Source organism: Narcine bancroftii, chromosome 8 (genome assembly GCF_036971445.1).
Source record: "Narcine bancroftii isolate sNarBan1 chromosome 8, sNarBan1.hap1, whole genome shotgun sequence".
Lineage (NCBI taxonomy): Eukaryota > Metazoa > Chordata > Chondrichthyes > Torpediniformes > Narcinidae > Narcine > Narcine bancroftii.
The window spans coordinates 139549443-139562813 of NC_091476.1; the positions used below are offsets into that span (position 1 = coordinate 139549443).

At 41.5% G+C, this 13371-nt stretch overlaps 1 protein-coding gene across 6 annotated transcripts in view; it reads right to left on the reverse strand.

The window, feature by feature from the left end:
* The window catches only part of LOC138741248 (RING finger protein 214-like), a 38476-nt gene that overhangs the window by 25001 nt on the left and 104 nt on the right, over positions 1-13371 (reverse strand). For 3 of the 6 annotated variants that reach the window (XM_069895021.1, XM_069895025.1, XM_069895020.1), the window contains exons 2-5: positions 10089-10292; positions 8868-9378; positions 4451-4510; positions 106-246 (exon numbers count right to left, since the gene is read on the reverse strand). In XM_069895021.1, the coding sequence (XP_069751122.1) occupies positions 106-246; positions 4451-4510; positions 8868-9378; positions 10089-10292 (916 nt within the window). Of the gene's footprint in view, positions 1-105; positions 247-4450; positions 4511-8867; positions 9379-10088; positions 10293-12469; positions 13363-13371 lie in introns of those variants that run through there. The other 3 variants (XM_069895024.1, XM_069895023.1, XM_069895022.1) reach the window with 3 other exon arrangements.

The window sequence follows — 13371 nt, forward strand, 5'->3', positions numbered from 1 at the left end:
CTCTGGGTTCGTAACACTTGCTACAAAAGTATTTTGTAGGTTGCAATTATCAAGGCTGTGAACTCTGTAAATATAAATCTCTTTTTCTTTTTCTTGTGCGTTTACCTGGTAAATGCTCTCCTCTTCTTCCTGCTGTTGCTGGAGGTGCCAAACTTTAACCTGCAATTGGTTCTCCACTTGTGTCTGTCGATCCAACACCACTTGGTACTTTTCCTTCAGGATTTCCCTCTCAGCTATTACTTCATTCTAAATGCAAGATGGAAATACAATAACTACTTGATGTGCAGAGGATGTCCTGCCTAAAATGTGCTAAATTATTTTAAATTTAAACTTTAAATTTGGACCTGCAGCAAAGTAGCAGGCCTTTCCAGTCCACGAGCCCTTCCCACCCAATTACACATAATTAACCTACACTCCCAGTAAGTTTTGAACAGTGGGAGGAAACCGGAGCACCCAGAGGAAACCCACACTGACACGGAGAGAACGAATAAGCTCCTTACAGACAGTGCCAGATTTGAACTGTAACACTAACTGCTAATGCAGACTGGTTTTTGGTGTCAAAACAGCCAGAATGGTCAGTTGATAAGCAATCAACCCTAAAAGGGAGTTCAACTATGACTATTTTACTCATTTCTTTTCATTTAATTTTAAAATCAGATTTGTTTTTTCCTGACAAGACCAGCATTTGCTTCTGAACATGACTGCCCCAAGAAGGTAGTCATGAGCCAACACCTTAAGCTGCTGCAGTCCTGGTAAGGACACACCTCAAGTACAGTTGGATAAAAAAGCCCTTCATTTGGGCCCAGTCTTGAAGGGAACAGTGATACTTGTTGGGGGGCGGGGGAGGGGGCATGAGTAAAACCTGCAAGTGATGGTGTTCCCTTGTGCCAGCCACCTTTCTTCTAATTGGTGATAGTAGGTTGGAATAGCTTAGGTACATGCCTGGGATACAATTAGTAGATGGTACACACTGCAATTTCCATGTGCCAGGAGTAGATGGAACGAACCTTTAGGGTGATGGAATGCAATAAGCTTCTTCAAGCGTCACTGAAACAGCACAAATCCAGGCACACGGGAAGTATTTCATTTCGACTGGACTAATACCAGGGTGGAAGGCTTTGAGGTGTCAGGATTCACAAGAGACCTGGCATCTGACCCGATCGAATAGACACACAATGGGTGTGGCTGGTCCAGTTCAGTTCTGTCAATGGTTTCCAGCATGCCTCAGTGATAATGCCTCTATATGCCAAGGGTAGTAGTTAGATTTTCTCTCCAACTTGTTGGAGCCTGGCACAAAACTCACTTGTCCTTAAGGTTTTTCTGTACACTGGAATGGGTGGGTTCGTTTGTCGGAGACTGTGCGCTGTTCACCAACAGTTGCTTATCACCCTCTTATGATGGAATTCAGTGAAGGTTTGGCAAAGGAAGTCCTTTCCCAAACCAGGTTTTCAATTTTCATACATTTCAAAACATGTTAAGCAACGAAAAAAAATCCTATCATTGCCACCCACCCCCAGCAAAATAAATGTATTTTGATCTATCCAGTGGTGAACTAAACACTTAATGGCGATTTAACCATCTCTGGAACAGCCATTCTCAACCTTTTTTCGGCTTGCCCCTCCACCCCACCCCCCAAAGTTTATGGGCCTCCTTCCTTGAGAAGCAGTTTCTTCCGTCCTTCACTCCTACCAACTGCATAAAAAAATTAATAATATTTAAGACCATAAGTCATAGGAGCAGAAATAGACTATCCAGCCCATCAAATGTACCCACCATTTAATCAAGAGCTGATCCATTCTCCCACTCAGCCTCACTGCCTGGCTTTCTCCCCATAACCTTTGATGCCCTGGCTAATCAAGAACCTATCTTAAATCTTAAAGAACCCTGTCTTAAACATGCCCAACGACCTGGCCTCCACACACTTGTGGCAACAAATTCCACAGATTTACCACCCTCTGGCTGAAGAAACTCGTATGCATTTCTGTTCTAAGCAGACATCCTTCAGTTCTTAAGTTGTGCCCTCTTGTCCTCGACTCTCCCACCAAGGAAAACAATCTTTCTACATCTACTCTGCCCAGGCCTTTCAACATTCAAAATGTTAAACTGAGATTCCACCACCCCCACCCCCCCAACATTCTCCTAAATTCCAATGAATACAAGCCAAGAGCTGTCAAACATTCCTCATATGGTAACCTTTTCAATTCCAAAATCATCCAAGTGAATCTACTTTGAACCCTTTCCACATCTTTTCTTTAAAGAAGCCTAAAACTGCTCACTTCAAGTGAAGTCTCACCTGTGTCTTATAAAGCCTCAAGATCGCATCCCTGCTCTTATATTCTATTCCTCTAGAAATGAATGCCAGCATTGTATTTACCTTCTTCACCACCGAGTCACCCTGCAAGTTTACCTTCAGGCTATCCTGCTCGGGGACTCCCAGGTCCCTTTCCATGTGGGTATTTTGAATTTTCTCCTCCTTTTAAAAAATAGTCTGCTCATTTATTTTTTTCTGCCAAAGGGCATGACCATACACTTTCAACATTATATTTCATTTGCCACTTCTCTGCCCATTCTCCTAATCTGTCTAAGTCCTTCTGTAGCCTGTTTCCTCTACACCACCTGCTCCCACAACTACCTTTGTATCATCTGCAAGCCATTAATATCCAAATCATTAATATACACCATAAAAAAACACTCCTCTGGCAACCAATCAGAATATGATCCTTATATTCTGACTCTGTTTCCTGCCCATCAGCCAATGCTCTACCCACACTAGTATGTTTCCTACAATACCACAGGCTCTTATCTTGTTAAATAGCCTCACGTGTGGTATCTTGTCTAATGCTTTTTGAACATCCAAATACACAATCTTCACTTCAACTCCCTTATCCAGCCTGTTTGTCATTTCCTCAAAGAATTCCAATAGGTTTGACAAGCAAGATTTTTCCTGAAGGGAACCAGGCTGGCTTTGGCCTATCCTCTCACATGCCTCCAAGTACTCAGTAACCTCACCCTTTATAATCTACTCCAACATCTTCCCAACCACTGGCATCAGAATAACCAGGCTATAACTTACTTTCTGCTGCCTCACTCCCTTATTGTATAGTGAGGTGACATTTGTGATTTTCCAGTCCTCCAGGACAATGCCAGAATCTATTGTTTCTTGAAAGATCATTATCAATGCCTCCACAATCTCTACCACTGTACCTTTCAGGACCCGAGGGTGCAATTCATTTGGTCCGGGAGGTTTATCCGCCCTTAGACAATTCAGCTTTCTGAGCACCTTCTCCCTTTATATAGTAACTGCCCTCACTTCCATTCCCTTCAACATCTGGCACACTGTTCGCATCTTGCAGAGTGAAGACTAATGCAAAATACAGGTACTCCTGACTCACAACCATAATTGGGACTCATAATTGGGTCGTATCTCGAAATGGACACAAGTCAGAGTTTTGCCCATTCGCAAGGAGTTCCGAAGTCTTAAAGCAAACTTTTCAAATCAAATGTCTTTCTCATCATAGATTTGACAATAATAACTTAAAGCTTCCTGACTTTGTCAATTAAGCTTGGCAAATCTTTCCACATTCTGGTTCATGCTTACCTTGTACGCACACACCCTGGGGTCCGTAAGCCTGGCGCAGCCATCTTGATTCCTGGGTGCATGTGCAAGTCTTCAGTTGCATGAGAGCTAAGTGCCCTAAGATATTGAATTCACACCCTTAACTCTCGCGCATGTGCCAAGTGAACTCCAATATGCAAACCCACTGCGCGTGCGCCAACCAAAGACCTGTACATGCCCACAGGAATCAAGATGGCCACGCCCAGCTTGCAAACCTGGGACGCAGACTAACAAGGTAAGTATGCACATTTTGGCTCTTACATGCCATGTATAGTTTGTCAAAAACAACAAAATCTGTGTAAATTTTATATTTTTCCTTTACCTCTTAAAAAAAAATTCAGTTGTATGTGCGGATGGACGCAAGTCGCATAGGTCGCAAGTACCTGTATTCATTTAGTTCCTCTGCCATCTCGTCTCCCATTACTATTTCACAGTGTCATTTTCTAGTGGTCCTATCCTGTCACATGCCTCAGTAACCTCACCTTTTATAATCAACTCCAACATCTTCCCAGCCACTGGTGTCAGGATAACCAGGCTATAACTTACTTTTTGCTGCCTCACTCCCTTCTTGAATAGTGAGGTGACATTTGTGATTTTCCAGTCCTCCAGGATCATTCTTTATATACTAAAAGAAGCCTTTTTTTTAATCCTCTTTGATATTATTTATGATACACAAGGTGAAAGGAAAACAATGTTTTTACTTAAATAGGCTGTGGCCCACAGGGGAGCCAGAAGGATCTCCTTTGAAAATGGCTGCTCCAAAGGACAAGGAACAAAGACACAGGAGCCAGCACTCAGTAGTAGAGTTAACACAAGACAACAGTGGTCACTTACCATGTACCTTTCAATGTCCTGATCTGTACTGACCTCCACATCCACAGCAGCACAATCTGTCTGAAATGAAAAAATTCAGTTGTATGTGCGGATTCCAGCTCCAATTTGATTCTGGGCTCTTGAGCACTTGGTAAATCTCATTTAATTCAGACAATTAAATCAAAAAGTAGTTTTGATATTGTGAAATGCTTTTGTCATAAACGCTCAGTGTCACAAACCATGAGCTCAGGGAATCAATGCATTTTCCAGAGTGTGGGCAATGATATATATTCTAATGCTCCCTTTCCATGTACATTTCAATGTCCTGGTGTTTTAACCACCTGACTGACTGGCCCTGTCACCTTTAAAGATCTGTGGGAATACACCCCAGGACCTTCCATTCCTCCAGTCCACTCAATATTCTGCCATTTGTTATCTAGTTCCTTGCCTGTTCTAAATGTAGTACCTCACTTTTCCTGGATTAAATTCTTCTACCCGATTACCATCTACATCTTCCACCAATTGAAGAATTCCCCTCCACACTGCCAATCACACAACCAATTTTGCACCATCTTCAACTTGTCTTCAATCAATTTCTTACATGCTAAACATAAAATCTATGAAGCCCAAGGTACAATTCTTTGAGTCACAAGAACCCCATTGCCCTTGGTTCCTACCAATTAACTAATTTAGGTTTCAATTCACCTCCAACCTGACTGCTAAGGGCTTTCATAGTTTTTGACCAGTCTGTCACATGGGACCTTGTCAAATGCCTTCTGAAATCAACCTAGACAACTTCAAATGTAATTCCCCCAATTAATGAGGAAGGCAAATCTGATTGGTCAGACAAGATCTTGCCTTAATTATGCTGACAGTCCAAATTGAATTGGTCTATTTTCAAATTAAGTTTTTTGTGATATATTGCAATAATTTATCCATCATTAATTTTTATGCTTTTCTCCCTTTTAAACAACAGCAGTCTACCAATCCTCAAGTGCACACCTGGTTAGAGGATCAAAACTGATCAGAAAACTCCAAGACCTGGGAGTTCACATCCCACTGCATAATTAGATCATGAATTTCCTCACCTCCAGACCACAATCAGTGAAGATTGGCAAGAACTTCTCCTCCACAATCTCCACCACAAGGCTTAGCCCCCTGCTCTACTCACTTTACACCTAGCTTGGTACAACAATAACACCATCTACAAGTTTGCCGACGATACCACAGTAGTGGGTTGTATAAAAAAAGGGGTTGAGTCAGTACACAGGTTGGAGACTGAAAACTTGGTTGAATTGTGCCCCAACAACAACCTTGCATTCAATGTCAACAAAAATAAAGAGCTGATTGTTGACTTCAAGAAAGGAAAGCCTGAGGTAAACAATTCAGTGATCATTGGGGGATCAGAGGTGGAGAGGGTGAGCAAATTTAGGTTCTGGGGAGCCACCATCTCGGAGGATCTTTTCTGGACTCAACATACCGATGGCATTGTGAAGAAAGCATGTCAGTGCCTCTACTTCCTCAGGAATATGCGGAGGTTTGTTATGTCACCAGAAACACTGGCAAATTTATACAGAGGTGTGGTGCTAAGTATGCTGACCGGCTGTCTCACAGTCTGGTATGGGAACACCAATACCTCTGAGCATAAACCCCTCCAAAAGGTAGTGGACACAGCTAAGGATATTACAGACAAAACCCTCCCCCTTTTAAGTACATCTACAGGGAACATTGCCATCGGAGGGCAGCAGCGATCATCAAGGATCCACACCACCCAGCACATGGTCTATTCTCACTGCTGCCGTCAGGATAGAGGTATCGGTGCCACAGGACTAGCAGTATCAGGTGCAGGAGCAGCTGCCACCCCTCCATCATCAGACTCCTCAATGACAAAGTCAATCAGAGACTCATTTAAGGACTTTTGTGCACTTTACTGATTTTCTTTTCTCTGTATTGCACAATTTGTTTACATTCACTATATGTTTACAGTTCTTTTATTTTGTTTACACTGTATGCAGTTTATTTTTGCACTTACAACTAGTGGTAATTCTGCTGCGCCTGGAGGAAAAAGGATCTCAGGGTTGTATGTGATGTCATGTATGTACTTTGACAATAAATCTGAAATCTAAACAGTAATGAGAACCTTTGTCATCTCCTTCGCAACTTCTTCTCAGGTCTGGAATACACTTCAATCAAGGGTGGTGCCTCATTAATTTTTAAAACCACTAAACCTTATAAAACTTATTGTTTTTCCATCATTATCCCATCCAATATTTTCCATGTCATTTATAACTACAATATTGGCATCACCTTCACCTTTCAAGAACTTCACCTTTCAAGAACTTCACCTTTCAAGAACTTCACCTTTCAAGAACTTCACCTTTCAAGAACTTCACCTTTCAAGAACTTCACCTTTCAAGAACTTCACCTTTCAAGAACTTCACCTTTCAAGAACTTCACCTTTCAAGAACTTCACCTTTCAAGAACTTCACCTTTCAAGAACTTCACCTTTCAAGAACTTCACCTTTCAAGAACTTCACCTTTCAAGAACTTCACCTTTCAAGAACTTCACCTTTCAAGAACTTCACCTTTCAAGAACTTCACCTTTCAAGAACTTCACCTTTCAAGAACTTCACCTTTCAAGAACTTCACCTTTCAAGAACTTCACCTTTCAAGAACTTCACCTTTCAAGAACTTCACCTTTCAAGAACTTCACCTTTCAAGAACTTCACCTTTCAAGAACTTCTTCACCTTTCAAGAACTTCTTCACCTTTCAAGAACTTCTTCACCTTTCAAGAACTTCACCTTTCAAGAACTTCACCTTTCAAGAACTTCACCTTTCAAGAACTTCACCTTTCAAGAACTTCACCTTTCAAGAACTTCTTCACCTTTCAAGAACTTCTTCACCTTTCAAGAACTTCTTCACCTTTCAAGAACTTCTTCACCTTTCAAGAACTTCTTCACCTTTCAAGAACTTCTTCACCTTTCAAGAACTTCTTCACCTTTCAAGAACTTCTTCACCTTTCAAGAACTTCTTCACCTTTCAAGAACTTCTTCACCTTTCAAGAACTTCTTCACCTTTCAAGAACTTCACCTTTCAAGAACTTCACCTTTCAAGAACTTCACCTTTCAAGAACTTCACCTTTCAAGAACTTCACCTTTCAAGAACTTCACCTTTCAAGAACTTCACCTTTCAAGAACTTCACCTTTCAAGAACTTCACCTTTCAAGAACTTCACCTTTCAAGAACTTCACCTTTCAAGAACTTCACCTTTCAAGAACTTCACCTTTCAAGAACTTCTTCACCTTTCAAGAACTTCACCTTTCAAGAACTTCACCTTTCAAGAACTTCACCTTTCAAGAACTTCACCTTTCAAGAACTTCACCTTTCAAGAACTTCACCTTTCAAGAACTTCTTCACCTTTCAAGAACTTCTTCACCTTTCAAGAACTTCACCTTTCAAGAACTTCACCTTTCAAGAACTTCACCTTTCAAGAACTTCTTCACCTTTCAAGAACTTCACCTTTCAAGAACTTCACCTTTCAAGAACTTCACCTTTCAAGAACTTCACCTTTCAAGAACTTCACCTTTCAAGAACCTCACCCATTTCCCCCACCTCCCACAGGTTACCACTTTGATCCCTACAGTGCATTTTCCTTGCTCTTTACAAACAAAATATTTTGGTTTTTCCTTTGACTTCAATTGTTATTATTTTCCTCTGCCCATTGTTGCCAAGATAGCAGGTACAAACAAGCATGTTACGTTGGGTGGCCTCTTCCTTCTGTAAACAACATGCATTTCCAATCAATCCTTTATCTTTACAATACCTATCCAGGATGAATCATGCCATTCCATTTTCTTCATCAAAATTTTATTCTGCACAAAACCTTTTCTAAAAAGGGGAAAAAAATTAGCTACCTGGTCACTGAATGATCATGTTAGTACATGGGCTGATTCAAGCACAGAATTCACTGAGTAGGCTAACCAGAGGAGAAGGGTTATGGACACACACAGTCCCACTCTTAGTTTATAAACCTTAAAGCAGCAAGCAAAAGATAATGCATACAGCAGAGCATCACTCCTTCAATTCGAGCATTTGTCTCGGCTATAAGCTGATGACATTTAGAATGGGCATCTTTCCAGTGAACTAACCCCAGATGATTTAGGCCCAACACTCCAAATGGTGCATGTCCAACAGCACCAATTTCAAAACCCTGGTATAGCCTACTCCATCCATACACAATGACCTCCAGTCCACCTACCATTACATTGTATAGCATTGAATTAATGAGGACTTGTGAGAAGGATCTGACCCACACTGGAATAACCAGGCATTGAAAAAAATCCTCTGGAGACATGGTCACTTTGCTGGTTCGCAGCAGAGAGCTTTCAAACCCAGAACCTTCCACATCTGTGACAGGAAGATCCTTGCTTTGCCTTACCTGTACTGCTGAATCTGATAATGACTTCAAGCGTGGCAACTCCTTCGAATCACTGGATATTGTATCAGGATCTCCACCCTGTTTATCTTCGTTCAGGGTTTTTACCATCACTCTATCAATTGGCATCATGTCAAAGCTCCATCCCTCTGCATTTTGCCAGTAACCAGCAGAATGCCCCATATACTCATCAGCAAGAAGTTTGGGGAACTGGATTTCTGTTGCACCAGTCAGCCAACCCTGCTCTGGATAGATTGACATGTCAGGAGGTAGGTTTTCTTCTCTCTCTGCACAATGGGGTACAGGCAGTTGGTCTCCAGCTGCTGTGTTGGGCATATGATAGGCAACCAGCATGCCTGTTGTACAATGGGCCAGTTCCTCCTCAGCTTTGCTTTCTGGATCAGACTTGTGGACATCACCGAAACCTTGTGCGGATGAACCTGCAGCCACAAACTCTGCAGCTTCGAAGTCTGCACTGGGGGCCTGTTGGTCAGATGGAGTGGAGTTGGAATCACTGGAAGAAAAATAAATGCAAAATTTACACTTCTGTTGCAAATTCAGATTCATTGGATGATAAATCAAAATTGAATTTCCAATTGATAAGTCAATTACTACAATCTAATGCAATTAGTAAAATAATTTACAGCAGATTAAAGCTTCCTTTGTAATAATCAGAACAAATTATTTAAAAAAAAAGGTCATCAAATTATAACAAAAGCGACCTGATCATTTAAATTATATACACCTTACACAGCTACATTTGGACTCGCCATAATCAAGTCAGTCTAGAGGGATAGTTAAATGAGACAGAGGAGCTGTGATCCTCTCAACCTCAGAGTCATAGGTTGCAAGGTTGAAGAGCCATCTACGCACACAAGTACTCTGTAGTGCACAAGGCGGTAAATTGAGACTCTGCATTTGCTGGTCGATCAAAAAAAAAAAATTGATGAGGGGAGCATCTTCCTCTATCCCACATTTTTCATCCCACAATTGATCCAAAACCAAATCTGGAATAATTTTCACATTTTTGTTTACGGAAGTCTGCTGTGGGGGAAAAAAAATGGGTCCCACGTTTGCATCCCTGCTATGAAGAATCTCAGATATTTGGTAAGGCGTTTGAAGGATGGTATATAAATCCAAATATTTCCTTTGTCAGAAAATAAAAAATGTAGCCACTGGGTATTATTTCTTGCAGCATAAAAGGAAGTGTAAGATTGTGTGTACCTCAGAGCAAGGGTTGCAGGTCCTGCATCACACTCCTGGTTTGCAACATCCCCGAGTGCTTCGGCGGGTACGTCAGTGGATGACACATCACAATTCTGGTCTGCCCGTTCTAGGTTCAATGTAGCAGGGGGCATTTTGGGATTTCTTTCCGAATCCAGAACTTCTGCAGTCTCCATGATTGGGCAAAGCTCTTGGATTTGCAGACTACAAAAAGTTTGATTTCACCTTTAAGAATTTTTTTTTGTTAAATTCATCCCCACTTCAATAATATACAAAGACAAGGTCCACTACATCATGATTTCTGTGACTATTTGCACAACCAGATTAACCTTTCAATTTTTTTTCTCCTTTACGTTTCCAAATGGCATAGATGTCCATTCAATCCATCAAACCTATGTCAGCTCTCAGAACAATTTCATTAACCCTGTTGCTCCATTTAATTCCTTGAAACCTAATCCTCCTTACATGCCCATCAATGCTCCACTTACACTAGGGGCAAGCAACAGTGGCCAGTTAACCTGCCAGCCAGGATGTCCTGGCAGATGCAGGAAGACACAGGAGTATCCTGTAAAACCCACACAGTCACAAACTCCTCACCAGAGTTGAAGATTGTACCCGGGTTGCTGGAGTCGACATTATTGTGTCAAAGTATGAAAAATAAAACTACATCTCTGGGCCGACACACAGATTGCTGATGTATATCTGCAACTCAGTCAGGAGAGTCACAAGCCTCATTCCAGAATCACAAGTAGCCTTCCAGAATATGGCCATTCAGCCCCACATTCCAATGCTAGCTCCTTGAAAGAATTATTCAGTTGATTCCTTTCTGCTCTTCCAAGGGAGACTTGCATTTTTTACAATTATTCAAATTCCTGCTGAATTTACTAAATCTCTTTCAGGAATCACAACATGGATGTGAACTCACTGCATGGACAAAGTTTAATGATACCTCTAATGCAAAAAGAATAATAATCCAACTACGAGGACAGGCTGGACTTGTTTTCCTCCAAGCAGAGAATGCTGGGGGACCCCTGAAGCTGTGAATATTTATTTATCTATCCTTTTGTATATTTTTTTTAAACCCTTTTTTGGCCTAGAGTTCTACCACACAGAAACATGTCTAGCTTGTCCATAATAAGCCCTCCTGCTTTAATCCCACTTGCCTGCCTTAGCCCCAGATCCCTCCAATTCACTCCTATCCATGTAGATATCAGTGTTACTTAAAGGAAGCCAATGTACCGGCCTCCACCACTTTGGCTGGCAGCTTGTTCCATGTGCATATTGTGGTCATTTAATTCATACTTTCATAGTTGGTTGGTGTGCCAGAGTAGCTGAAGCAAGTACAAGTTCAGTCCATCTGTATGTTGTACTTATGCATATGACAATAAACTCTTATACTCATTTTTATAGGTGGCAATGGACAAGGTGGATATTGAGAAACTCCCCCATAATGAAATGTCTAAAACCAAAGAGCATCGATTTAAGGGAAGGAGCAGCAGGGTCAGAAAGGATCAGAGCAAAATGCTTCTCACCCAAAGAATGGCCAAGAAATAGCCCCAACATCTCTACAAAAACAGCCAACATTTCCATGTGGAATTTCAGATATTGACCTCCATGATGATATAAAAATTGAGTGTTTCCTTTGTGAATTTCTGCATTTACAGGATCCCTAAACTATATAATTGTGTTCCAGACATCCACAAACATGTCAGCAGTTGAACAGCCCACAGCAATCAAGGTGCCTAATCCCATTTGCCTGCATATCTTTCCAAACCTTCCCTATGTATGTACCTGTCCAAATGTTCTTTAAATGTTATAAAATACTACCTCTGGCAACTTATTCCATATACTAACCATCCTCTGTGGGACAAACTTGCCCCTTAGGTCTTTCCCCCTCCAGTTTAAGACCAACTATTCTCAACCTGTTTTTTGGCTGTGGCCCCCTTAGGAGTCTGCTGAAAGATTATTCCCCCCCCCCGCCCCACTTCCCTGTGAAGCAGTCAAATTTAGTTGATTTCTTCTGTACTTCTCTTCTATCGACTACATAAAAAGCATAAAAATATTTTATGATTTCAGTCCATGGCCCCCCTTAAATGTGCTGCAGCCTCCATTGAAGATGGCAGTTTTAAACTACCTGACCCTGGGAAATGACAATGTTCATTCACCTCTGCAAGGTCATCCCATCCCACCCAGTGTCTTCCAATAACTCAAGATCATCAGTCCCAGCAACACCCTTTATAAATCTTGTCTGTACCCTCGCCAGCTTAATCACTCCTTCCCTATTATACAGCAACCACATCAACAGACAACTTTCCAGGTACCGTCTCACCAATGTCCAAAGAAGGCAAGTGGACCATGCATCTTCTTCACCACTTTATTACCTGTGACACAGCTTTCAGGGAACGATGTACTTGTATCCCCTCAGACTCTCTATACTGCAAATTTGTTGAAACCTTAAGATCTTCAATATCTTCCATCTGTAAATTTGCTTCTCATGCCATCTATATTCTTATCCAAACGATTATCAAAAATGACAAACAACTGATCACTGGCCTCCCATCAGGCCTGAGGGATTTATCCACCACAAAACCTCCAACATCTCTTCATTCACAATATTGATGGAGTGGATTCAGGTATGGCTGAACCATGGACAGAGTTTGTATGAATTTACAGAGCTCATTTGAATGGGCCAGGTGGAATGTCACCCGAAACACACTACTGTACTTCAGGAAGGACCCACCCCTTAAAACAAAGGATTTGACTGCCCTGAGAAGCAAACAAAAAGGAACATTAGCACAAGTTAAAGGAAAAGATAGCAATTATCCCTAGAATCCACTCAACACTAATCTCTCCAACAACTTTACATTAGATTTCCAGGTTTCAGGCAAAATTATTCCCCACCTAGCAACAATCCATAGAGAGGTAAGATGTATTTAAAACCTATTTAAGATGACCCTGGCATCACTGTTTTCCTGCAGATGGGCATACAGGGTGAGGTGGGGAGAGAGAGAGAGAATTACATCCGTTCAGACATACAGGAAGGGAAAAAAAAGGGACACATGCATACAAAAGGTTAATCTCTAAATGTCTCTTAAAGCCCCACCACTTCTCATCGTGATATTTAGCAAACTTCTGAAGACCAAAACAGTTATTTAACTTTCATTGTGCCTGCACTGTTTGCTGTCACCAAATTGACAGAAGTGGTTTACTTCCCTCCCAGTTCAGGGTCCATCGCCGTAAGGAAAGAAGCCTCTGGCGAGACACCTTTCTCCTCCAGACCTAC